Consider the following 23,860-nt stretch of genomic DNA (forward strand, 5'->3'; position numbering starts at 1 on the left):
CCGCCGCCGCCGGGGCCGCCTCCTCTGCTCTCTCCTCCTCCCCCGGCCGGCCCCCCTCCCTGCGCGCCCTCCCTCCTCGGCCTGCCGGCTCGTCTCTCACTCCGCGCAGCCCCTCCTCCCCCTCCCCGAGGAGCGCGGGGGAGCCGGGGGCACACGCAGACACAGGCGCCGAGGGCGAGCGCACGCACCCGGGCGCCCGGGACGAGCGGCGGCGCGTGTGCCCCGCGCGGGGGGTGCGAGTGCGTGTTTACAGAGTGCCTGGCGCGCGGGCGGCCGCAGCGCTCCGTGTGGGCGGCTGGGAGCCTTCCCCGGTGTGTGTTTTGAGTTTCGGTGTGTGTGCGTGTGGCTTCGTGGATCCGCGGGTGCCTAGCCGCCCGTGCGCCCCTGGTGGGGCGGGAGGGGGAGGGGTCGGGTCCCCCCGCCGCACCCCCCCCGCCCCTCTCTCTCTGCCTCGGGGAACCCGTGTGCCGTGGCCGACCGAAGCCATCCACCCTCCGAAACCCAGCCCCAGACCAGACAGACCCTCACACCTTGTGCTCCTGCCTTCGTGTGAAGGGAAAAGTTCAAGGTCTGCTCTGAGTTGCCACGGGATCCCGTTCCTCTCCCCAGTCGCCTTAACTTGGTGGTCCTGGTATGTCTCCATCCCTGTGGCCTTCCCCCTCGTGCCTCTCTCCATCTCCCTGGCCTGTGGGGGTTTCTTCCAAGCTTAAAGCTTTCCAGACGGAATCCACCAGAGCAGGCAGGACCGCATCATCTTTGTACAGAACTCCGCAAGAACCAGGAAACCATTCCTGGTATCTCATCTCAACCCCTCCTGTAGCGGGGCCTTCTTATTTCCTCTTATTCTGTCTTCAGTAAAAGAAATCTAGTGCCTAAGGGCCCACACCAAACAGCCTGGCTGCTGAAACACTTGTAAAACAATTAATGAACCCAAATTTGAATTCAAGACCTTGTGACAGGCAAAGCCTCTTGCATTGGACTGAATCCTACTAAGGATTCTGGCAGGAACCACCTTAGGATTCCTCAGAATGGCTCTCCTCCTTAATAACCACCTACCTTGGCATTATGGGAAAATCCTATGTAAATAGAAACTGGGGATGTATTCACTAACTGCTGGATCCCAAGCAGGCCACTAATCCAGAATCCCAAACTGTGAGTTTTCATTTCAAGAACTCTGGAGGTTGGAAGGAGGGATGATCATAAGATATTTACTCCATTCTAAATGGGGGAGGGGAGTTCTCCCCCCGCCCCCCCGCCCCCACCTTCCCAGGCAATGGAGGAGAAAAGAAGCCGGGCAGAAGTGAAGTGGCAAAGACTTCCTACATGAAAGAATTGCCTTTTAGGGGATTAGATTAGGTCAGGCCTTCAGACCTAGCAGGACAGAGAAGAATCAGCAACACCAGCTCCCAGGAAGTTACACAGGCAGAGGCAGAGATGGAAAAAAGCAGAAAGAGTAGACTTCCCTCGCTGTGCCCATCGAACTTCCGCATCCATCACCCTTTCCCCTCTCTCCTGAGGAAGAGCCCCTGGCAGGACAAAGCTGCAACCCGAGACCCCAGTCAGACTCCTACGCAATCCAGTTCTCAAACTCGAGAGCAATCACCTCCCTTAACAACTGAAAAAGAATGGGCTGGAAACTACAAAAGAATTGCAAATTAGGATCCAAGCTAAGGAGCTTCCCAAATTAGGCAGGTATTTAAACACAAAGAGGTGGGAAAGAGGCGGGAGATGTACTTTCAGAGGGATCTCAGATCATCCGTTGACATTTCTTGTCAACACAATGGCATATCCCACCCCGATCTCCCAGGCCCCCAACTCCCAACCCATTTGAAGAAAAGGAAAATTCACCAACACAAAACAAAAAGTTATTCATGAAGGATGCTTTAGAGTCCATCGAGTCTAACCCCCTTCATTCAACAAATGGGAAAACTAAGCCCAGAAAAATGACGCGGTCCCCACAGAGAGTAAAGCAACAAAGCCAGGACCAAGCCTCCTAACCTTTTTCTTGTGTTTTTCCATTCTGTGGCTCTCTTTCTCCTTCTTTAGTTACCAGTCCTGGTGTTTAACCTCAACCTCTTCCTTCTGGCAGCAATCTCATTCCATTTCTGCCTTCCTCTACCTCCAGACAGATAAGAACCAGATATATCTGCTCCATCCACAGGCTCAACAGACCACTATTTTTCTCTCCCTGTCCTCTCGTCCCCAACCCCCCTCTTTTCCAGGTTCCTTCTGCCAACCTCATTCCTTTCCTTTTTCCCTTCCAAATGGCCCCTGCCTCTCGAAGACCCTGCCTCATCACTCCCCTAACCCCACAATGCCTCCCAACACGCTCTGAGTTTGATAGAGACCAAAAATGATGCTTTGGCAGCAGTGACGGATGGATGTGATGTGCCTCCTACGGGAATGCTATTTAAAGGGGCAGCCTCACAATCCTCTCCCTCCAAAGTGACAAGAGAAAAGCCTGCTCCTCAATTTCTCCAGAGCTGCAAACTCAGCTCAAGTTAACTTCTGACTTCCTCAACCTGCAGCCTGGCCTGTGTGCCTGCTTCCTATTCAGGTGGGAGGAGAGCGCTTGACACTCACTGAGGTGTGGGGGCTGAGGGGGGACTCATCTTCAACTCTTTTGATGACAGCTACTTGGGAGAAGCAGGAGGCCCTGTAGGGGGAGAACTGGAAGAACACGCTTCCCCCAACCTCGTGAGTGCATTTCAGCCATGTGCCAGCTTCTTCCGAGAGTCAAACTTTGTTGGAGAAGAACTGATACGGGCACAGAGGACCTGTGTGAAGGAAGCATTTTCCCTAGCTGGAACCTCCCTCCCTCCTGGGGCCCGGTGCTCAAACGGCTGGCCCCCGTTCCTCCCAGGCCAAGGGCCAACAGGCAAGATCCCTTTGGCCAGGCTCTGGCCCCACCTGCCCACTGAACCGAACACCATAGTGGGGGGAGCAGTGTTTGTCCCGCCCAAAGGAAAGGGATCTCCTCTACAAGCGTCTCACCCCAGCCCCGTGGGAGAGATAATTCCATCTCACTGCCGCAAACAAGTTAATGGAGACTTTAATGAAAACACTGCACTAATCAAAATGCTGAGCCTAGAACCTACTCTCTGCCTGCAAGACAAAACAAACTGGAGTCAGAATTTCTCCCTCAGAATTCATTCCTCAGTTCCTTTTAAGGCCTGAATAAAATAAGCTGGGCATCTGATAGCAGAAGGCGGCTTATCGTGGATTGTGTCCCCAGCTGTCCGGGGTCAGAGAACCTCCTGGTCAAGGAAGCAAACTGCCTGAAATGCCAATGGGTCCCTTCACCTCTAGACACTTTTTGTTTCAGGTGGTGAAGGCCATCATGTCCAAACCTTCTCCTATTCGCTCATTCTAGGGTCTCTGGTTTCTAACAGCGAAAGCTCCCAGATGTGGAAGCAGTCTGGTCAGGTAGAAAACGTCGAGGATTGAGACACCAGACTCGGGTCCTGGGTCTAGACGTACTGTTAAACACGTGACCTTCATGAAATCATTGAACGTCTCTGAATCTGTTGACTGGCCTCAAATAGGGAAGCCTTCCCCAGCTACCTTGCAGAATTGTCATAAAAGTTGTGAAAGCGCTTCGGAAAAGTATACGTAGCAGAGAAGTGTGTCTGTAATTACATGTTTGTGAAAAGATATTATGTCAAATGACAACATTTTCTAGAAAAGGAGAACAGATTTGTATTGCCAAGCGTTCGGGAAGGCGAAGGGGATGTGGCTGTAAAAAAGCTGTACGGAACAACATTTTGTACACACAGAGGAACAAGAATAAGTAAAACTGGGAAAATCTGGATTAGATCATGAATTGTATCAATGTCAATATCCTGGTTATGATAGTAGACTATAATTTTGCAAGAGGCTACCTCTGGGAGAAACTGGTAATGATACATGAGAGCTGTGTTTTCCTTTTTTTTTTTTTAATTGGAGTATAGTAGACACACAGTGTCTCTGTGTTATTTCTCACAAGTGCATGTGGATTAATTATCTCAATAAAAAAAATTTTTTTAAGTAAGCTTTACACACAACGTGGGGTTTGAACTCATGACCCTGAGATCAAGAGTCACGTGCTCTAAGGACAGCCAGCCAGGCACCCATCTCAATAAAAATTTTAATTAAAAAAAAAAAGAAGTATCATGTCTACCCTCTACTCTCCCGCAGCAACTTATCTCTTTGTCCTTAAGAGGCTCCTCTTGGTTGGGCGTCCGACTTCGGCTCAGGTCATGATCTTGCAGTCCGTGAGTTCGAGCCCTGTGTCGGGCTCTGTGCTGACAGCTCAGAGCCCGGAGCCTGTTTCAGATTCTGTGTCTCCCTCTCTCTCTGACCTTCCCCCATTCATGCTCTGTCTCTCTCTGTCTCAAAAATAAATAAACGTTAAAAAAAATTTAAAAAAAAAAAAAAAAAGAGGCTCCTCTTGGGGTGCCTGGGTGGTTCAGTCAGTCAGGCAACCAACTTCACTCAGGTCATGATCTCACAGATCAGGAGTTCGAGCCCCGCATCGGGCTCTGTGCTGACAGTTCAGTGCCTGGAGCCTGCTTCGGATTCTAGGTCTCCCCCTCTCTCTCTGCCCCTCCCTGACTCACATTCTATCTCTCTCCTTCAAGAGTAAATAAACATTAAAAAAAATTTAAAAAAAAAAAAAAAAGAGGCTCCTCTTACATAGTGCTACACGTGCATGGAAAAGAGGTCTCCATCTCAAGAGTAAGATCTAACAGAGTAGGATCTAGGAGTAGTTGTTCAGATACGTCTGAGACTCCTCTTCCTGATCAACTTTGCCCTCAGTCTCAATAGGCCTGACCCTGAATCACTCCTTTACAACATAATGTCCCTTCCACAGCAAGGAAGGACAACCAGCTGATGCCTGAAGCTGGATCCTCTGTTGCTTCTATCCTGAAGAGCAGACAACTGTTGCTAAGAAAAACTTGTGTATCGATTATGAATGCGAAGTTTAAGAACTATTGACTAAGCCTGGGTACTGAGAAGTAAAGATCAGACGTGCATACAAAATCCCAAAACAGCTATCAAATAGCTTTAATGAACCTCAGATGGTTTTGTTGAAACCCAACAAATGCTTCCTCTTTATCACGGAAATATGGACATGACCCTAATTAATCAACTAATTATATTCGCCCATTTCCACCACTCTCAACCTGTGACCTACTGTCTGTTGCCCCAGTCCTCCTTGGCCGTGGTGCACAGAAGTGATGGATGGGGCCACTGTTTTCCTGCCACGGAGTTAACTGAATCTAGTTTAGTGCTATCTTGAACGCCCCAGGCTTTGTGACACTTGAAATTCTAATTAGTGCAGAAAAGGGCTAAGTTGAAACAGCTTGGACTCCCTCAAGTATACCCACTCTCAGGGCCCTATAATCTAATGAGGTCTATGAAATTTAAGATCTAGCAGAGAAATCCCTGCCTACAGCAACAGCTGTACCCAGGATGACGACAAGGGGATTTGGGTTAAATTAGGGGCTCCAGATAGCAGGGAGAGTATCCCCAAACGATCTGGGAGACCCACATGACTCGGATCCCACTCGTTGTGGTGTGACTTAGAATTAGCTAGATTGACCCATGGCTCTGGGTTGTGGCATGTCAAAGAAAAAGCAGGAGGGGTTATGGCTACACAGATGGGAGAACTTAGTCCCTACAAGGTGTGGTAGAGCAGGTGAGGGCAGCTGGGGCCAGAGAGACTCTCTCAAGGGCACTCCCTCTTGTAGGCAGTAGAGATGGAGGAGAGGAAGAGACCCGTGACTCCTGAAAGAGCCCCCACAAAGGAAAAAGGAAGTTCCTTTGCTATTAACTACTTTGCAGTAGGAGCAGGCTAAATGTTTGCCGAACACATTTGGAAGAGGAAGAGAGGAGATAATCGTCCTAATGAATGTGCAGGAGACAATAGCAGCTCCAGTGGGAGAATTATAAGCTCATTATGGTTTAATATGATGATTGATCATCTCTGCCCGCCAGCATTATCCTAGAATAGTGATGAAGGTCGAGAGACCCATGCCAGTCAGAGCTCAAGCACCAGCCACCACAAGCTAGAAAACATGATTTATATGTTATGTTAAAATGTACACACGTGGCCCCAGTTCCCTAATTTTTCCCGTCACCTGTCCTCCGTCTCCCGCCCCCGCCCCCGCCCCCACCCCCTACCGTCTGCCCCATTTCTCTTTGATTTCTCAGCCATGGATGGTGTTGGTTTTGTTCCTCCATATGTCTGTTCATCAGCTCTGGCTCCTGACCCCATCCCTTGAGAAAATGGCTACAGCTTCCTGGGTTTAGGTAGGTCCAAATGGCCCTTCAGTGGGTACTAGTTGGCACTCGGTTCAGGTGGAAGGTCCGGGATACCTCCCGATAGGCATTTCGAAGCAGGACGTAAGGGAAACAGGACTCCAGCATGTCCAGGGTCAGGAAGGAGGACTCCTCTACCACCTGGAAGGGAAACAGGTCAAGAGATGAGAACCTCGGGGAGGGTATAGCTCTGTGACACCCTGTTCCTTCGTTCAGTTTCCTGGGCCCTCTGAGGCTCTTAAGAGTTACAAGTGAACAAGTATCCAAATCACACCCCCCTCCTTCTTCCCCTCACTTGGTTTAGCTTTAGGAAAGCAACGTGGCCTCTTCAGCTTCCCTATAATGGCCCCTGTGTCCCTTCTCAGGGTTACAGGAAAAGGTCAGAAGCAGAAGACAGGAAAGAGTCACTTCTCCGGTGGCAGAAAAACTCCCATTTTCCCCATTCTGGATGCCAAATCATTTGCGGGGGGCAGCACAGAAGCAGGTAAGGTTGGATAAAAGCACCAATGACAGAGCTTTACAGAGAAGGCAACAACCACCACTGCAGGCCAAGAAAGAAGGGCCTGGAATCCACATGGGTCCTCTTGTGCTGGGTCTCAGTCTCCTCCCTCCCTCAATACAGTGCTTGGGGAGCAGTAAGGATGCTGCATAAAGGAGCAGGCATGATTAATTAGTTTAATTAGAAGCCTGTGTGCTATGGTGATCCCAGCAGCCCCACAGCCAAGCAGAAAGATAGATCAAGATGCCCGGATAAGACTGAGGGTAGAGGGGGTGGGGGAAGGGGGGCATATTAGCAAAGAGCCCACGGCCTAGCATTGGGCTGGAGGCTCCCCATCCCGGAAGAAGAAACAGGGTGTATCTCCTTCAGTGCTCTCCTCATCCATGAAGTTGTGGGGCTAAAAAACACACTCTGGAGAGAAGTGTCCTGTATCCTCTGGCAATTTACACAGATGGGCCCTCCCCAATATGTCTGGTGTTTTTGATTCCTCAAAATTCATTCTGGAAAGAGAATCTACTATATCAACTCTAATGTGTTTATTTCTCTGAAGTCCTTTCAAGTTTTAAATTTTATAAGATTCTGCTATTCTCAAATATGTGCACATACAAATGCACACAAACAGCCTCAGAGGAACAGACACGGCAGGCTGGAGGAAAGGAAATCTGCCAGAAAAACAGTAGCTCCGATCTTAGGTTGGATAACAGAAGGAATTTCTCGCTAGGCAAGACTTTCTAACCGTAAGCCAGGAGAGAGATAGGGTCTCTTTTCTAGGATAGGACCCTCAGGTCCAGGGAAATGAGTGATGGCTTCACGAAGAATCCACTGGCCCAAGACTTCCTATTCTTTGCTCCATTAAGCACAGAGGATAACACGGCTCCTAACTGGAGGAAATTCATGGCAGTAGAAACAGCCCTAGAGTGAAAGCCAAGACACTTGGGTTCTCATGTCCATATATTTTGGGGGAGACCTTGCATGTGTCATCCTTCCCACCCTCTCCTCAGTTTACTCACCCATAAAGTGTAAGGACTGGACAAATTGCCAGGATCTGGTCTCATTCTGACATCTAGAATTCTATGATTCTCTGAGAGCCATCTCTTCCCCGGCTAAACCCATGCCAGGAACAGGCTGGCAGTAACAGGGGTGGGCACTGCCCAGCCTTGACAGCCAAGACAGAAAGACCCCCAGGGAGAGAAGTGCCTGGCCAGGAGTTGGGGCTACATGAGTAGCCTCTTAACTCAGAATACAGTTCCTTCCCCTGTATTTCCATGGGGAAACATTTGCATTTAAATTGCTTTGCAGCAGCTCCTCCCTAGGTCTCTCCCTCTAACAAAAAGGGCCTAGCTCTGTCCCAGCTACTCGGCTGCCTCACTGTGAGGCCACAAGGGGCAGACACCCTGCCACAATGAGGGGGAGGTGGGGGGGGGGGGGAGTTGGGGACGAGCAGGGGACCAGCAAAGCAGAAGGAGGCAGGGCTGAGTGGCCATACAGAATCGCCTCCAACCTTACAGAGGTGACAGCTGCCCAAGTAAATGACGAAGCAAATGAAGAATCATCCAGAAACTAAAATGAGCGGCAGAGAAAGAGAACTAACATTCGTTGAGCATGTATTATGTACTAAGCACTTTCACATATATTTTCTTATGAATCCTGACACTCTATGGCAAGGACTACGGCCCACTTTTCTGGATAAAGAATCAGAGTCTCAGAAAGGTTAATTAACTTGCCCAAGGTCATGCTGCTCCAAAGACTGTGCTCTACCTAGCACACTACTGGCCTTTGCCCTCATCTGCCTCCTCTGCCCTTTCACCCCTCACCATACACCCCTCCCTCCCCCCACACCCTCATTCCATTCTCTTCTCATCTCCATCAGGATCCTCAGCCCAGTCTAGGCCTTTTTCTAGCTGAGACACAGATCCCACTCCATGCCTGTGTATTTACAGCAGACTCAAAGGGAGTCCCAGGCATGCCTGCCTCTAACATCTGTGGGCCTTGCCAAGAGTACAGCATACTATGTGATTAAATAAATCAAACTATTATGTTCTGTTGTTCAACCTTCACAATCTACCTTTATAATTTCGTGGAAGGTCAGGTTTGAATTAAGAATTCTTAGACTCAAAAAAAAATTTTTTTAATTAATAAATAAAAATAAAGGGGCGCCTGGGTGGCTCAGACAGTTAAGCATCCGACTTCAGCTCAGGTCATGATTTCACGGTTCATGGGTTCAAGCCCCCTGTGGGGCTCTGTGCTGACAGCTCAGAGCCCAGAACTTGCTTCTGATTCTGTGTCTCCCTCTCTTTCTGCCCTTCCCCTACTCACACTCTGTGTCTCTCTGTCTCTCTGTCTCTGTCTCTGTCTCTCTCCCTGAGCACTAGAGGTAATCTTCCAACAGCACAGCCCGCCTCAATAGGATGCACTTGGGGAAGAAACTTTGCACAAGCCCTACAAGTAGGCTGGAGCCGCTTAGCAGAGAATTCTGGGGTCCCAGAAATCTTTAGTGTGGATTTCAAGGCGGAGCACAGGCTCCAGATCGGCCTGTCCTCTCCCCATACGCCAGAGGAGGGTCTCTGAAACACAGGGGTCAGTCCCGGAGTCTCTCCTGACCATATCTAAATGCAGTACTAACCTGGAGAATCAGACATTTAGAGCAAAAGAGTGAGTAAGCGTGTTGAAGAGGAAAACAGGGTCATGAGGAAAAGATTTTTTTAAGTTAACTGAGTCAGAGTTCCCAGAAGTTTCTGCCAAAGTAGCAAAAAGCCCACAGCTTGGGAAGAAAGAGATAGCAGGAGGCGCCTGATTCATGACCCACCGCGCTCTCGGTCTTAATAGCTTTTCAGGGGAAAATTCTTTCCTCCTCTGAGCCCCCAGTTCCCCACCCCCAGTTCAGCTCTGTATTATTCTGCACCCTTCCCATAGTACTTTTTTTTTTTTTTTTTAATTTTTTTTTTTTCAACGTTTATTTATTTTTTGGGACAGAGAGAGACAGAGCATGAATGGGGGAGGGGCAGAGAGAGAGGGAGACACAGAATCGGAAACAGGCCCCAGGCTCTGAGCCATCAACCCAGAGCCTGACGCGGGGCTCGAACTCACGGACCGCGAGATCGTGACCTGGCTGAAGTCGGACGCTTAACCGACTGCGCCACCCAGGCGCCCCTCCCATAGTACTTCTTAAGGACAAGACATACAATGGTAGGAAGTGGTCAAGTAAAATCAAACATGAATTGGACAGGCAGTTATGGATGAGGGACACAGCTGCCCCATCAGATCAGACTTCAGAACGCTGCAGGAAAAAGGACCCAGTCAGCCAGGGACAAGGTAGGCCCTGTCCTGCAGAGAAGTCATTGAAGACTCTACCTTGGGATTACAGGACAAGTCTGGAAGGTTAACCAGAATGTGAGTCCTAACGGTCAGGCCGAATTCAGTTCTGGGTTCAGGACTTTTTTTTTTTTTTTTAATGTTTTTATTTATTTTTGAGAGAGAGAGAATGTATGGGGGGGGGGGGGGTGGGCAGAGACAGAGAGGGAGACACAGAATCTAAAGCAGGCTCCAGGCTCTGAGCTGTCAGCACAGAGCCCCACATGGGGCTGGAACCCATGGGCTGTGAGATCATGACCTGAGCCAAGTCAGACGCTCAACCGACTGAGCCACCCACGCGCCCAAGTTCATGCTTTTGAGTCACAACAAGGCAAGGACACAAAACCCTCTGGCCTTTGCTCTTTCTGTTCCCAGACCAATTTAAATCAAATACATACCAAGCGCATGAGCAGAGAAATGGATTCCCGATTTCTGGTTTTAAGCTTGTCAGTCTCCTGGCCCAGCTGCAGGAGGCTGACAGAAGCCACCTGTAGGGGAAGAATTTGTAAGAAAGCAGATTTTTATGGAGGTCAGAGTGGGACAGCCTCAGGCTACAGGAAGTTAAGCAAAGATCAAGGAGGAGAGTTAAGAAGTGCTGCGATGTTCCTGGAGACTCTGGGTGGAAAAGTAGCAAATCCCCTAGGCTCCAGAGACGCGCTTTGCCTGTAAACCAGGCAGGGCAGACAACAGGAGGTTGCCAGGGGTGCTGGGGGAGAGGCTGCAAGGGGCGAGGACAAAAGCTAGAACAAAGACAGGTAATACTGTATGCTGGAGATTAATCCCTTTTCCTAGGCAGCCTTCAGACAGCACTGTCACCAAGTTGTTTACAGCTGACTCCCCACCAGACTAGAGACAGAGCTGGGCCTCTGATTCAGAGGCAGTGTTCTTCACATTCCCCTCCTGTCAACTCCCAAATGGCTGTCCTCTCCATTCACCTCCAGGCCCCCAACAGATCAAAGAGGGAGGAAGAAACATGATTAACTGCATCCCAGGCCCAGGTTGCTCTCATTCAGTAAAGAAACAGGGCAAACGGAAAAGGGGAGAGGGGGTCCCTTCTCACCCCATCTTAGAGATCTGGTATGAACATTCTTTATATCTAAGATGCTCAGATCCCATTCTGATTGGCTGGCTGGCCCAGTTTAAATGGAGACCCTCTAACTAAGCTTCCAGGAAAATGGTATGATTCCGGAGAGAATATGATTTACCGTGTGTCCTCCTAAAAGGAGACAAATGAGGCCCTACTTCTTAAGTCAGGCCCATGCTTTGCAGAGGAATAATTCCCCATTGTTGAGAATGCTGAAGTCAGGCAGTGGGTAATGGACCATGTATCAGAAGCGTATGGATTGAATTCCACCATGGAGGACTTAGAATGGAAAACCCCAGGGTTTTCAACAATGGAAAGAGACTACTTATTCTGTGTTTTTCCAGAGGCAAAACTTAAGATAAATGGTGATTGTTACAGGGAGTCAAACCTTGGCTAAAAATATTTTTTGAAACAATTTTTCTCGAATAAATGGGATGTAACCTACAGTACAATCGGCTGCCTGATTATAAGCCCCAGTCCTAGAAATCAAGCCCAGTGGTTCTCAAAGCGAGATCCCAGGATGAACAGCATCAACTTGGGATCTTGGAAACGCACAGTTTCTAGCCCCACCTCAAATCTACTGACTCAGAAATTCTCCAGGTGATTCTGATTTACACTAAGGTTTGAGAATGTGAAAAAAGGTTCCGTTGTTTGTGAGGATTAGAGTTGGAAAGGGCTTCCTTATGGGTTCTAAAACTTGGTGTCTCCAATTTGACTGTGCATCAGATGTCCCGGAGACCTTATTAAAAACAGAGGACTTGGGGGTGCCTGGGCGGCTCAGTCAGTTAAGTGTCCAACTCAACTCTTGATCACAGCTCAGCTCTTGATCTCAAAGCCCTGTGTTGGGCTTGAGGTGGGCTATGCCTTGGGCTCTGTACTCACCACCAGAAACTCCTTGAGGTGAGTTTCGATGTTCTTGTTGTAGAGTGTGAAGAGGGCAGCAGATACCTGGATGATGGCTTTGGTCAAGCAGTGAATATTGTTGTTGTAACCTAGGTTATGATTGACAGAGGGGGAGAGACACAAAAAGAAATAAAGTGAGCCACCCCAGGCTGACCCCAGCTGGTACTTTCTCACTGTTTCAGGCTAGGCCACCCCCGTTTGACACCAAAAGGACCAGGAGGCATTTGGGGGATGATATTCCTAGAAACATCAGAAGATAGTTAGATATTAGGATAAGGGTATTCCTAAGAAATCTCACTGGAATTGAATTTTACGGAGACTTCATTCTCAAGTGTTCTTTGAAACAGAACTTTACACCTGAGTCAGAATTGTGTACATTCTCCAGACAAATGTCTCCGTCTCCTCTCCCTACCCCGGGAGACTATCCTAATAGCACTGGTCCCTCCCACCTACTCCTTACTTACCATCCTTCTCAATACTATAGAAAGAAGAAGGGTCAGCGGCGAGGAGTGGGAGGGAAACAGCAAGAAAGATCAAGAGCAGGCAGGCCACCTTATATTCTTCCTCAGGGGATGAAGTATCTGGTAAGACGGGAAAAAAAAAAAAAGAGGGAAAGTACGATCAGCAAACAGGAGTTATCTTCTATAGAGGTCCTAGTTCCCAGGATTACTGGGAAGATCCTGTAAGAAAATTATCTAGGAAAACGCTTTCTAAAGCACTGCAGGCAAGTCATTCTTGCTGAAGGGGAACAGGACTGGCCTCCACTTCTCATGAGGGGCCTGATCCTGGAGGCCTCCTCTGGTGACCAAAGCAGAGCTCTTGGGGAAGGGCTCTGCGGACATGCAGTCAGAGGACACTGTCAGCTGCCTGATGGGGTGGGGAGGCAGGAAGGAGAGGGAAGGGTCTTACCAAACTAAGAGAGAAGGGCCAGTCCAGCAATTTTGAAAGGGCTTAATACCAGCCCCTTGGTTTCATCCCATTCTGAGTGTGGGTAAGAAAGAGGAAATGTGTACCGGGAAATGTAAAAGACAACGGGAGACGAGAGGAAGAAGTGAATAGCATCAGGGTGATTCTATGGGAGGGGAGAGCACCAGATCACTCTGAGGCACATAGATGCTGTACCACAGCATGAAATCACATGTAACTCAGCATGAAATCACATGTAACTGTGGCTTGCTCTCTCATTGTCTCATTTGCATTAATCTTACCTCCCCAACTAGAGCACAAGTTCCTTTGAGTATTTGCTGAGCATCAAAGGGGCTCTCGCTTAATATTTTTTAGCAGATTGACAGGTCAACTGGTTGGAACGTGGCTAGGAATCTAAATTGCCTATGTAAATGTTTTCTGGGGGTTAGGGACTACACTTTAAGTCTTTCTTTAGCTCCCAGCTTATATCCTCTGAATTCACAATCCCAAGGGAAGATTTCTTTTGACATTGACATTTTCCCACCTAAAAATAATGGTCCAAGCCCTCCCTTGCCCACTTTCCCCAGTCTTACCAGCTTTCAGATTGGCAATGGCAGCCACCAGGGCTGGGTCAATGTCACAGCCCACTCCTGCAGCAGAGGCCAGCTCAAAGATACTCAGGGTCACCTAGTAGAGAAGAAAACAACATTCTGGACAGGGTTCCCAGAGGGAAGTGTTTGACAGAAGCTACAGGTAGTCAGGATTCCCGGATCACAGATGTTAACCCTTCGGTGAATTATCATCTTTTCTAGGTATTCTTTTCATAGCTCTCCATAACCTACAGAGAAAAGGCACAAATGCTTTTGTTTGGCATTCAGATACTCCACAGTACGAATTTCCTCTCTCACTCTTAATTCCCCAAGAGCTTCCTACAGTCAATGCAACCAGAGTCATCAACTCACTGCCTCCAAACTACAACTCGCTTCCTTACTGTCATACTTGGGTTCCCTCTTCATCTACAGCGTCTTTTCCTGACCTCTACTTCTATCTAAGTGACACCCACCCCTTGAGGCTTAACTCAAATCTCATATTATGTGTGAAGCCCTCGCTGAAACACTTCAGGCCCAATTCATCTCTTCCTTCCTAAAGTGGTACCACGGACTTAGCATGGATCACACATGGTATTATCAGTTACCTTTTCAGATAGGAGGTGGCACATATGGCTTATCTCAGCACCTAGAAAATAATCCTTTACAACCTCATGGCATCTGAGGGGGGAAAAAGGCCTTGGAGTGAGAAGATCTGGGTTCAAATCCCAGGACCACCACTTTCTACATGTGTGACCTTGGCTAAAAGTTACTTAACCTCTTTGAGCCTCAGTTTCCTCATCTGTAAAACTGGGAGAACAATACCTCACAGAGTTGTTGTGGAGATTAAATTAGGTCACATGTATAAAGCATCTACCCTACACACTCAGAGTCACTAATAAACATTAGTCACCAATCAACATTATTCCTTTCCTCCTCTTCCTTTATCTCAAAGCCAGGAACATTGCACTTCTTTTCCTCCTCTTTAGTTTTTAACACAATGCTAAGCACATAGAAGGTATTCAATTAATATTGATTGATTGATGGAATTTAAGAAACAAAACAGATGAACATATGGGAAGGGAGACGGAGAGAAGAGAGAGAAACAAACCATAAGAGTCTCTTAACAATAAAGAACAAACTATGGATTGATGGAGGGAGGTGGGTGGGTGATGGGCTAGATGAGTGACAGGCATTAAGGAAGGCACTTGTTGTGATGAGCATTGGGTGTTGTATGTAAGTAATGAACCACTAAATTCTACTCCTGAAGTCAATATTGAACTGTATGTTAGCTAACCAAATTTAAATTACAAAAATACATTTATTGATCGATACTTGAATCTCTAGTACTTAAAATCAAGTTCCCAGGATATGGCCCCAAAGCCCCACTCCCATGCCGAGTATTTAGACCTCATTTGAGGTTAACCAAATTACTTGAAAATGTTTGGAGAGAACAAGGACAATTGTTTCAAGAGTAGACAACTGGGTGGGGTAACTTTAGCAAAGCACCCTACAGATACACCTATCAACACACACTTCACCTATGGTACTTGTCATGGAAGGCTCACCTTTGCCACGTTCTGCTCTGCCCTTTAATTAAATTCCCTATAGTTCATGGGTCTGGGGAGATCAGGGACCGGGTCCATGACCTGTGATTTTTCTGGAAGAAGAAAGGGATGATCGAAGGAGTCTTATTTTCTCTTTCCCTAATCTTCGCACTCCTCGGAGACAGCAACAGAATCTCTGATGGACAGGCCACCTCTCCTCCCCCCACACTCCGGCTCCAACCTACTTATTTTCACAAGCAGGCAGGGCCTAAAATCAGTGCTGCCCAGGAGATACAGGTAGACAAGCTTCTGACAGGCTATAGCATTCATCCCCGACATCAGCAGCTTCCAGAAACCCAAGTTCATTGTAAAAGAACAGTCAGAAGGGGCAACCAGCCCAGTGAAACATCAAACCCACATGGTCCCCAGGACTGCTTCAGCCTGAGGTTCAGGGGGAGAGAGGGGAAATTTCACAATTCCTTTGATCTCAAGGCAAGGAAGTTTTTCTTAATATCCAACTTTGATTCTTCCTGCTGACCAGTTCCCTCTTAATCACAGAGCTCTATCCATGAAGAAGTGGCCTGCCCTATGTGTCTGAAGGCCCTTGTTCCCAGCCTTTAGCTGTATATCCTACATAACACACCTGTTTGTTTCAGGTAATCCAAAAGACAAGAAGATGTTGCAAAGATGGGGGGGGGGGGGCAGAGAAGTGGATGTTCTACTCGGGGTGCCTGCAGAAGCCCCTCCTCCTCTCTCCATCTCTGTAGTAGATGCAGGCCTGAGCCAGGTGACACAGACATAGAGGAATCAAAAAGTTTCAGAACCAGGAGGAAGGAAAGGCCAGAAAAGGGAAACTGGGCTCAGGTGGAGAGGGTGGGGATGGAAGCAATAAATCATTTTACAAAAAGTACCTGAGCTCCTGACTGAAGAGGGAACTTGTTTGCACACAGTTCAGTATCTAATTGGCACACTTTAGCTAGAAAAAGCCGCCGATGCTACCCTAGATCTTACCTTTCTCCAGTAACGTTTCCCCAACCCTCTCACAGGTATGCCAGGCTCCCAGTTCTGTCCATCCCCCTCATGTCTCTCCAGCTCTGCCCTGACTCTCCAAGAATATCGTCTGACCACTACTCCTCTCTCTACAAAATCTCTCCCAGCTCCTTCCTATTCAAATGCCGGCTCCTTGGGGCGCCTGGGTGGCTCAGTCGGCTAAGTGTCCAACTTCAGCTCAGGTCATGATCTCGCAGTTTGTGAGTTTGGGCCCCACCTCGGGCTCTGTGCTGACAGCTCAGAACCTGGAGCCTGCTTCAGATTCTGTGTCTCCTTCTCTCTCTGTTCCTCCCCTGCTCCCTCTCTCTCTCTCTCTCTCTCTCTCAAAAATAAATAAAGATTTTTTAAAAAATTCAAATGCTGGCTCCTCCCCTACAGTATTCTTCAGAGCCCTCCCTCCCTCACGAGGTCCTGGGTACGTCCTTTCTACAACAACAATCTCCTAAGTGGATTGCACTTTGAGCTGTCCCATACCTTGATGTCTGTGTCTGGGGTCACAAACTCCTTCAGGCACTCTATGGGACCCATGAGAAATGGGCAGTGGGAGGAGAACACCTGGAGGAGAGAGAAGATAAATGAGTTCACAGGGCAGTGCCAGTACCTGCAAAGATAGAACAAACATAACAAGGGCCCCAGCTTGGATAAGGGCCCCACCAGCCTCCCACGCGGCCCTCGCATCATGCTTCTAGGTGTCCTCTGCTCATCTGTCCCCAGAGATTTTCCGGGACCTCTACCAAATTACGTTCCCCCTCTCTCCTCAACGCTCACCACACGTCTCCGCGATTTCTCATAGAAACCCTACCCTCAGGGGCATCTGTGATTCTGGGGCAGCCCTTTGCCCTCAGCTCACCTCCCGAAGTCCCTCCTGGGCCATGGCCCTAAAACTGAGGATAACTCCAATGATGGTCATGCGTTTCAGCACATTATCAGCCCCTGCGGAGAAGGAAGAACGTGAGAAAAGTAGAACTCAGGAGACTAGTGCGGGTTTTGCTCCTGCACGCCCAGCCTAGCCCCGCCCCACTCCCCCAAAACCCCTGTCATCCGTAATGCCATGGCCACAATTCCTTGTCCCATCAGGGAGGTGCTCACCTGTCAGCTGGGGCAGCAGAGAAGCCATCAAGTCTGCCTTGCTAAAGTTGGATCTGATCTGAACAAGTACATCCATGTTTTCCACCACCAGCTTCTGCAGCCAGGACACAGAGACATGAAGCAGGAGAAGACAAGACCGTGGTACATCCCCCCACCCCCCGACCAGTCTCCTACTCCTGCCCCTTTTCCCTGAGGCTGCGCCTTTTCCCAGGCCTTGTTTCCACAGTACCTTCAGCTCCATAATCTGAGAGGTCACGTGCCACATCAGGTTCTCACTCAGGAACTTCATGCCGTAGGGGCCCAACAGTTCAGCCAAGGCCCGCATCTCTGAAACAGAGTTACAGAGGTCCCGGGTGGGACTCAGAGGGCACTGGAGTGTTTACACCACAGACAGACGGTAAATCTGAACATTTACAATATTTTTCCTCAAGGAAAGGAAGTGGGAAGTTGGGGAGCAGAAGTGGCCTGCAATCCTACATTTAGGTGACAGACCTGGCCATCCTGTGGGACCATTTACCCCCTCCCCACTGGTACTCACGCAAACACTTACCACAAATGATATTTACTTTACATTCTTACAGGAAGTGATCCTTTCCCAAGTCCCTCTCTGTGGTACCTGGGTTTTGCTCTTGCAAGACTAGCTGTACTAACTCGTTAGATGTAAGACCTTAAACAAGTCACTGACCCTTCTGAGCCTCCATTTACCTCTCTGTAAAATGAAGAAATTAAGATCTGCCCCGAATACTTCACGGAGTTGATATGAGAGTCAATAAGAACCCATGCTAAAAATCTTAGAAGCCCACAAAGATATATATGATTAAAGGATTATTGATGTGATCATTATTAACAGCCCTCTGAGGTATACAGTACATCCTTCTGGTTTAACAGACATGGTCAAGCGCTTGTTCAAGGTCACTTAACCAAGTCAAGGGCTGGTACCTGAAACCTAGCACAATGTCTTATTGCCCCTTTCTGTAGATACCACAACTAGTTTCTTATCTAAGCTCTGGTGTCTTCTGTGCTCCTCCCTCTGCTTCCCTTATTTAATGCCTCACTGTCCAAATTTTCCTCTCCTGGACCTACCTTTTCTTTTTCATAACCAACACACATCCCCAGAATCCCAGTTGTTTTTTCCTCTAAGTCCTTCCTCCCTCTAGTCTGCCCCGGATGCCTTATCTGTCCCTACTCATCCCACTTTCGGCTCTTTGTGGATTAAACGACACCCTACTGGGGAAATCCCCTGTTGGAAACATTAGTGACAAATCCAAATAGGAAGGAGCTCCAGCGATGGTCTTTGGCCATGCATCATCCCAGCAGAGAAAATTGTACAAAACCAAAAGTAGCAACAACAAGAGACCGGTAGCAGAAAAGTGAGTTTAACATTGTTAATAGGAGTTCAGAGGGGAAAGAAATCAAGGCTCACGCTCAAGCTGTTGAAGGCAGGACCAGTTGATCTCTGCTTCCACCAAGAACAGAGGAAGTGGAACTTGGTCAGAGCCCCGTCTAGAGTAAATATTACACACTTCTGGCCTCTCCGATTTATAGTAGAAAAAACTGAGCTGAGAATTAGAAAAAGATGTGCCACCTGGTCAACTTGATAATGCCAAAATGGCTGATAGAGAGGAAGAAGGGCTGAACTGCCTCCCCTGGAGAGAGAAAACACACTGATCATCCAGTTCAGATCTGCTGAATCTCCTTACTCTAGTCTTCTCAACTCCAGGCTAGTAACCCTAGGCCATCCTTCTCTTTCCATCTATCTATTTTTACAGTAGCATTGCCCCATCACCATGGTAACTTGGGGAAATTGGGGTGGGGGTGGTAGAAGGGGGAATCAGCCTTACCTCCTGCTGCTCATCAGTTGTCAGCAAGACCTAAAGCTGATTTTAGATGCTGCCTACAGTTTGTGGGTGGAGTTGATGAAAGGGGACATCTGAAGCCTCCAGCGCGCAAAGAGTAGGGTCAGCTTACTAATGGAATCAGAATGAGGGTACGAAGGAGACAGCACTGGACAACAGAACTGTGTGCTCTTCTATAACATGCCCCCCCAAACAAGGAAGGGGAAGAATGGAGAAGGCGGGGTCACGAAAGCATCCCCCACCTGTACCAGACACCATGCAGGAGCCAGGATTTATATGGAGGTGAAAGGAGGGAGGAAACAGTAGGATAGTTCATCAATCAGTCAGTAAAACAAATCCATTAAAAAGGATCTGTATGGCTTCCAGCCCTCTTTTAAAGAGAAGGACACCCCAACTCATTCACTCCACAATCCTTACCCACCGGCCTTAAGACACAAAAGTCCTTCTAGACACTGGGAAGCAGCACCGCATGTGATTAAGCACCCAGGTTCTAGAATTTGACTGCCTTGAGTTGAAATCCCAGTTCAGACATTTATGAATGTGTGACCTTAGGTAAGCTCCTTAACCTCCCTGTGTCTCAGTGTCCTCATCTGTAAAACGGGGGTAATGGGAGTTCCTACCTCAAAGCCATTGTGAGGATTAAAGGGATTAATAGGTGTGAACATTTAGAATTTAGCCCACAGTGAATGTCATCTATTATTTTATCATCATTATACATCAGCAATCCAAGCTCTGGCTCAGGCCCTAAAATTTATCCCTCAGAAAGAAGATGCCATGACATCAGACTACTATTTAATAACTCCAAATATCAGAATTCCCTCCTTACATTTATTTATTTATCTTTTACCCTTCGTTATATGTCTAACTCTTTATTCTGTGTGGAAATGGAAAATAACTATTTACCACCCTTCGAAAAATAAACCCTTTCAGTAACTTGAGTGGCCTTACCTAGCTCCCAACTCCCCTCATTCTCCCTCTCCACCTGCAACCCCCAGGCCACTCCTCAATTCTGGCTCTCACTTAGGATCTCTTTATTGTCCCCAACGTGTAATCCCGCAGAGATGTTGAGGAGCCTACAGAATGAGCCTCTGGGAAGGTCTGGAGGCCGAGATGCTGAACTGAGGGGAAAGGCTCAGCTCCTTGCCAAGGAGACCAGGCCCCGGGCTCACCAGAGATGTCAGAGAACTCCTCTGCGCTGAAGTTCTGCTCCCCCTCTCTGGGAAGGCTGATGAAGGCCTGCATGGCGGGGGAGAGGATGATGGTGCCGCCGCTCGCCTGTCTAAGCAGACTTTCTAGGTACCTAAGGGTTGGCCAAGAAAGCACACGAGATTAGTATTCGATCGTTTCTCCCTGCCATTGCTCCCCACTACTACCACTGGGCTTGGGAAGAGAAACTCTGCCAAAGGCTGGGGTGGGGAGAAGAAACTCAAAGAAGACAGCAAAACACTCTAATTAACACCCCAAGCCATTGGCTCAACAACAACTGGCAGTGTAGTAATTCTGCTTCTCCTCCAGTCCGCAGGGTATTTCACGGGGCTGTCAGATGTAACAGTATGCACTCCCCTCTCTCAGCCCCTGCTCTTTTCCAACTGTTCTCTCCCCTCACCCTAGGCCTCTCTCTGTCAGGTAAGACAAGCCCAAACTGACAAGAAAAAAGTTCCTACTAACTGGGCTCCTCTGAAATATACTTAGCCTCAACCTCTCCAATGAGAATGTTGGAATGTTGGACTGAGGGGGGGCGCCCGGTGGCTCAGTTCGTTAAGCGTCCGACTTCGGCTCAGGTCATGATCTCACAGTTTGTGGGTTCGAGCCCCAAGTCGGGATCTGTGCTGACAGCTCAGAGCCTGGACCCTGCTTCAGATTGTGTCCCCCTCTCTCTCTGTTCCATTGTGTCTCCCTCTCTCTCTGTTCCTCTTCTGCTCACGCTGTGTCTCTGTCTCTCAATAATAAATAAACATTAAAAAATAAATAAAAGAATGTTGGACTAACCTGGAACCTGCTTCAGATTCTGTGTCTCCCTTTCTCTCTGCCCCTCCCCTGCTCACGCTGTGTCTCTGTCTCTCAATAATAAATAAATGTTAAAAAAAATTTTTAAATAAAAGAATGTTGGACTGAGGACATAGGATTCTAGAAGCCGAGTCCCAAGTCAAACCTCCTGGACTGACAGAAGCCTTGTGAGCACTGGTCATCCAGCCTCCAAATATCCCCTCCCAACCTCCAGGCAAAGGAGGGTGTGGCCAGCCCCTGCCACTCACCCAGGAACTAGCTCTGGGTCTAGGTCTTACAGAAGTCCCCTGGGTGGGGGGCAAACCCAGCCATCAAAGGTATGAGGTTTTTTTCTTTTAGTTTGAATTTGTTGTCAAAATTTTGAAAGTGGGAGACTTTCCATTAAAAGTAAGGCGCTTAGTGGGGGTAGCGATCAGGTGGAGGCAAGGGGTGGGTGCCCCCTTCAGAGAAGCTTGCCCTCTTTAACAATTCAAAGTCTTCACCTAACCCACAACACCCATTTTCCTTTCCTGACACGCCCCTGGTGGCATTCTTACTTGCAAAACTGGTCTCCGTCTTTCCCCCTGCTCAGGGGGGCTCTTTGCAGCCTGGCTCCTGCTGAGCTGATATTGGATTAAGAGCGCCACCCAGTGGCTTGGGGAGGTAGGAATCTGGCTCCTTTCCATCCTTAAACTCTCAAAGGAAACGTTGCTAATCCCTACCTCCTCTGGTTTTGGAGAGGCAGCTCCCTTCCTATTAAAAACAAACTGCTAGACTCGACATGGTCGTATCTGGGATGAAGTGATTGTATCCTGGAGATACTGTGTTAGACAGAATAGTCTTCAGGTAGAGAAGCTGGGCAAAGAGAAATAAGAGAACTTCAGAAAGAGGAAGAGAGAGCATTTGAAATTAAAACAGTAAGAATCCAGAAAAGGAAGATTAAGAACTGGAGAATAAGAGGGGAAAGGTCAAATTGCTACAGGGTAGATGAATGGGTGTTACATGGAAGGTCAGAAATAGATGGTACATGGAAAGAAGGACATCTGGGTTTGCCCCCCCGCTTATTGCTCTAGTCCTCTAGCAGAAACAAGCCTCTATTTGGGGGTCTATGACCCTCAGAGCTAAAATGCCTGGACCCAAGGTCTGACCGTGTAAAGGCAAAAGTGGTAACAAAGGAGTAAGGCAATGGAAGAAGCTAAGCAACACTGACCAATTTGTGTAGAGAGTGGTGATCGTCTGTTCCCCACACGAGTCCAGTGGCTGTGTCTGCTGCAGGAGGGCATTGCGGATGACTCTAGAAACATCTGCACCCACAAACTGAGCCAGCGACTGTATGAAACCAACATATGCCTTGACTCCTGCCAACAGTTCAGAAGGCCTCGTGATCTCCTGGGTCGTGGCATTGTAGCCAGCCAGCCACACAATGGCTCTGGGTGACAAAAATCATAATCACAATCATAATATTAAACACAGTAGCAGCACATTTATACTGTGTTCCAGGTGCTGTGCTATGATTTAACTACACACATTACCTCTTTTAAATCTCATAGAAACCCAAAAAGGTAGGTACATTTGTTAGTGCTCTGCTCAAACCCTGTCAAGGCTCCCCATCTCACTCAGAGTCAAAGTCAAAGTCCTTACAATGACATAGAAACACCTACACAGTCTGCCAGCTCCTCCAACCTAGTCTCTAACCTGACATCTGACCCATCAGTCCCTGGCTCATTCTGGTCCAGCCATCCTGGCCTCCCCCGTGTCCCTGCACATTCTAGGCAGGTTCCCATCTCAGAGCCTTTGCCCTGGCTATTTCCTCTACCTAGAACGCTCTTTCCTCAGATAGTCACACACTTGGCTTCTTCAGGAGTTTACCCAAATGTCACTTTCTCAAGCACGCCTTCCCTGGCAACTCAAGCGAATAGATTACAAATTCCAAAACAAAACACAGAAGACTGGAGTATTATTTAAGACAAAAAACAAAAACAAAAAAAACAAAACCTCTTCCCCTCATTCCCCTAATTACTGACTATAGCACTCAACTCCAATATAAGGAATATTCCTCCTACTTCAGGTGGCAATGGAAAGACAGGCAAAGTGAAGGAAGGGAATCTATTTTATTGAAGCCTGTATGTGTCAGGAACTTCGTACACATTATTACCTTTAATTCTATACCAATTCTCAATTACAGGTAATTCTCATTATAAGGTAAATATCATTATCCTTATTTGCAGGGTAGGAAACAAGGCTCAAACAAGTCAGATTCCCCACTCCAGTGTCTTAACTAATGGCCAGGATGTCAACACAGGTCTCCTGACTGCAAAATCCCCGCTCACTCTACTAAACCACTAAACCAGTGGTGATCAGTTCTGGTTGTTTACCAAACCACCTGTAGAATGTTGGGACCTTTTTTGTTAATTGCATTTTAATAAAGATACCTGAGACCTATGCCAGATTAACTCCATCAGAGTGACCACCAAAATGAATCTAACAGAACCCAACTTTAAGAACTACCATACTATGCAGGGGCACTGGGGTGGCTCAATCAGTTAAGCATCCAACTCAATTTTGGCTCAGGTCATGATCCCAGGGTCATGGGATAGCGCCCCATGTCAGGCTCCACACTGAGCATGGAGGCTGTTTGGGATTCTCTCTCTCTCTCTCTCTCTCTCTCACTCTCTCTCTCTCTCTCTCTCCCTCTTCCT

At 48.0% G+C, this 23,860-nt stretch overlaps 1 protein-coding gene across 2 annotated transcripts in view; it reads right to left on the reverse strand.

Annotated features, from left to right (window-relative positions):
- Nucleotides 1-5,022: 5,022 nt before the first annotated feature.
- NCKAP1L (NCK associated protein 1 like) overlaps nt 5,023-23,860 on the reverse strand; it is a 40,321-nt gene continuing 21,483 nt past the window's right edge. The window contains exons 21-31 of one of the 2 annotated variants that reach the window (XM_025930319.2): nt 22,372-22,590; nt 20,345-20,475; nt 17,549-17,646; nt 17,320-17,413; nt 17,081-17,163; nt 16,705-16,785; nt 13,640-13,733; nt 12,605-12,721; nt 12,120-12,229; nt 10,552-10,641; nt 5,023-6,444 (exon numbers count right to left, since the gene is read on the reverse strand). In XM_025930319.2, coding sequence (XP_025786104.1) covers nt 6,313-6,444; nt 10,552-10,641; nt 12,120-12,229; nt 12,605-12,721; nt 13,640-13,733; nt 16,705-16,785; nt 17,081-17,163; nt 17,320-17,413; nt 17,549-17,646; nt 20,345-20,475; nt 22,372-22,590 — 1,249 coding nt within the window. In that variant the 3' untranslated portion in view covers nt 5,023-6,312. The remainder of the gene's footprint in view (nt 6,445-10,551; nt 10,642-12,119; nt 12,230-12,604; nt 12,722-13,639; nt 13,734-16,704; nt 16,786-17,080; nt 17,164-17,319; nt 17,414-17,548; nt 17,647-20,344; nt 20,476-22,371; nt 22,591-23,860) is intronic. The other variant, XM_086713171.1, reaches the window with a different exon arrangement.

Source organism: Puma concolor, chromosome B4 (genome assembly GCF_028749965.1).
Source record: "Puma concolor isolate L17-30 chromosome B4, mPumCon1.1.hap2, whole genome shotgun sequence".
Classification (NCBI taxonomy): Eukaryota; Metazoa; Chordata; class Mammalia; order Carnivora; family Felidae; genus Puma; species Puma concolor.